General features: G+C 53.1%; 1 protein-coding gene across 1 annotated transcript; it reads left to right on the top strand.

Moving 5' to 3' along the window:
- Window positions 1–384: 384 nt before the first annotated feature.
- LOC108357566 (BTB/POZ domain-containing protein KCTD20-like) lies at window positions 385–747 on the top strand (the record flags this gene model as incomplete). The annotated part of the gene is made up of 1 exon (XM_017608641.1): window positions 385–747. A coding segment is annotated over exon 1 (363 nt), but the record flags the coding sequence as incomplete, so codon positions are not given.
- Between the last annotated feature and the right edge of the window lie 369 nt (window positions 748–1,116).

Below are 1,116 nucleotides of genomic sequence, written 5' to 3'. Positions count from 1 at the left end.
CCAGCGGAGACACTCTCGACTTTCTTTCGGCACAGCTCGGTGGCAGTTGCGGTAGCAGTTGTGCTCTGATCGACACTGCCGACGCTAATCCGACGATAGTAGCACTTACTTTGCTTCCTCCTCCTTCTCCTTCTTCTCCTTCNTACTGTTGCTGCTGCCGGCACCACTGCAAGCCACTACAAACTTTGCACTGACATTCAATCATCGTGTTCTTCAGGCCCCAGCGGAGACACTCTCGACTTTCTTTCGGCACAGCTCGGTGGCAGTTGCGGTAGCAGTTGTGCTCTGATCGACACTGCCGACGCTAATCCGACGATAGTAGCACTTACTTTGCTTCCTCCTCCTTCTCCTTCTTCTCCTTCTCCACTACAACTACCACTGAAAATGAGCTTGACACCTAAGATCGGCAAGTCCCATTCATCTTCGTCATCGAGCGCATCGACGTCCTCTTCGGCGTCCTCTTCTGTGGCCATGTCGTCGTCGCATGGTAGCGGCTTCCACCACCATCACCCTCACCAGCAACACCACCACAGTGGTGTCGGTGGTGGTGGTGGTCATCACAGCGGCGATACCATCCAGTTGCTGGTGGACAATGCCAACTTTGTGGTCAATCCGGAGATCTTCGCCTCGAAGAAGGACACCATGCTCTATCGGATGTTCTTCTCCTCGCCCTCCATCGCCAAGCCGAATGAGAAAGGCCAATACGTTATTGAGGGCTTCTCCGCCACCGTCTTTGGCGCCGTTCTGGTAAGTTTTGCTGCTAATTCAGCCCACCCAGCCAGCCAGTCAGTTATGCCGAGTCAGACCTCGTCGCAGTCGAGAAGTTATATTCGTTTTGAATGAGCTTTTCCCCTCCCGCTCTTTCCCTTTCCCTCTCTTCTCCAGTCTTTTGCTTGCTCAGTGCCTTCCTGCCAACTCAGCTCAGCTCAGTGCCTAGCAAAGTGGCAGCGGTCACTTAGTGGCAATGATATATTGCGTCGCCAAGACAAATTGCCACTTTCAGCTGCATGTGTCACATGCTGCTGCTGCTTTTAGAAATTGCAGCGAGGAAAATTTCAATCAGAAAAGCGGCGGCGGCAGAGTTGAAGATGGAAACGAGGCGACGATGGCCAGTGT

Source organism: Rhagoletis zephyria, unplaced genomic scaffold (genome assembly GCF_001687245.7).
Source record: "Rhagoletis zephyria isolate East Lansing unplaced genomic scaffold, Rhagoletis_zephyria_1.1 Rzeph_scaffold_80037, whole genome shotgun sequence".
NCBI classification, from domain to species: Eukaryota; Metazoa; Arthropoda; class Insecta; order Diptera; family Tephritidae; genus Rhagoletis; species Rhagoletis zephyria.
The sequence above is the reverse complement of the archived record's forward strand: the minus strand, read 5'-3'. Positions and strand labels throughout refer to the sequence as shown.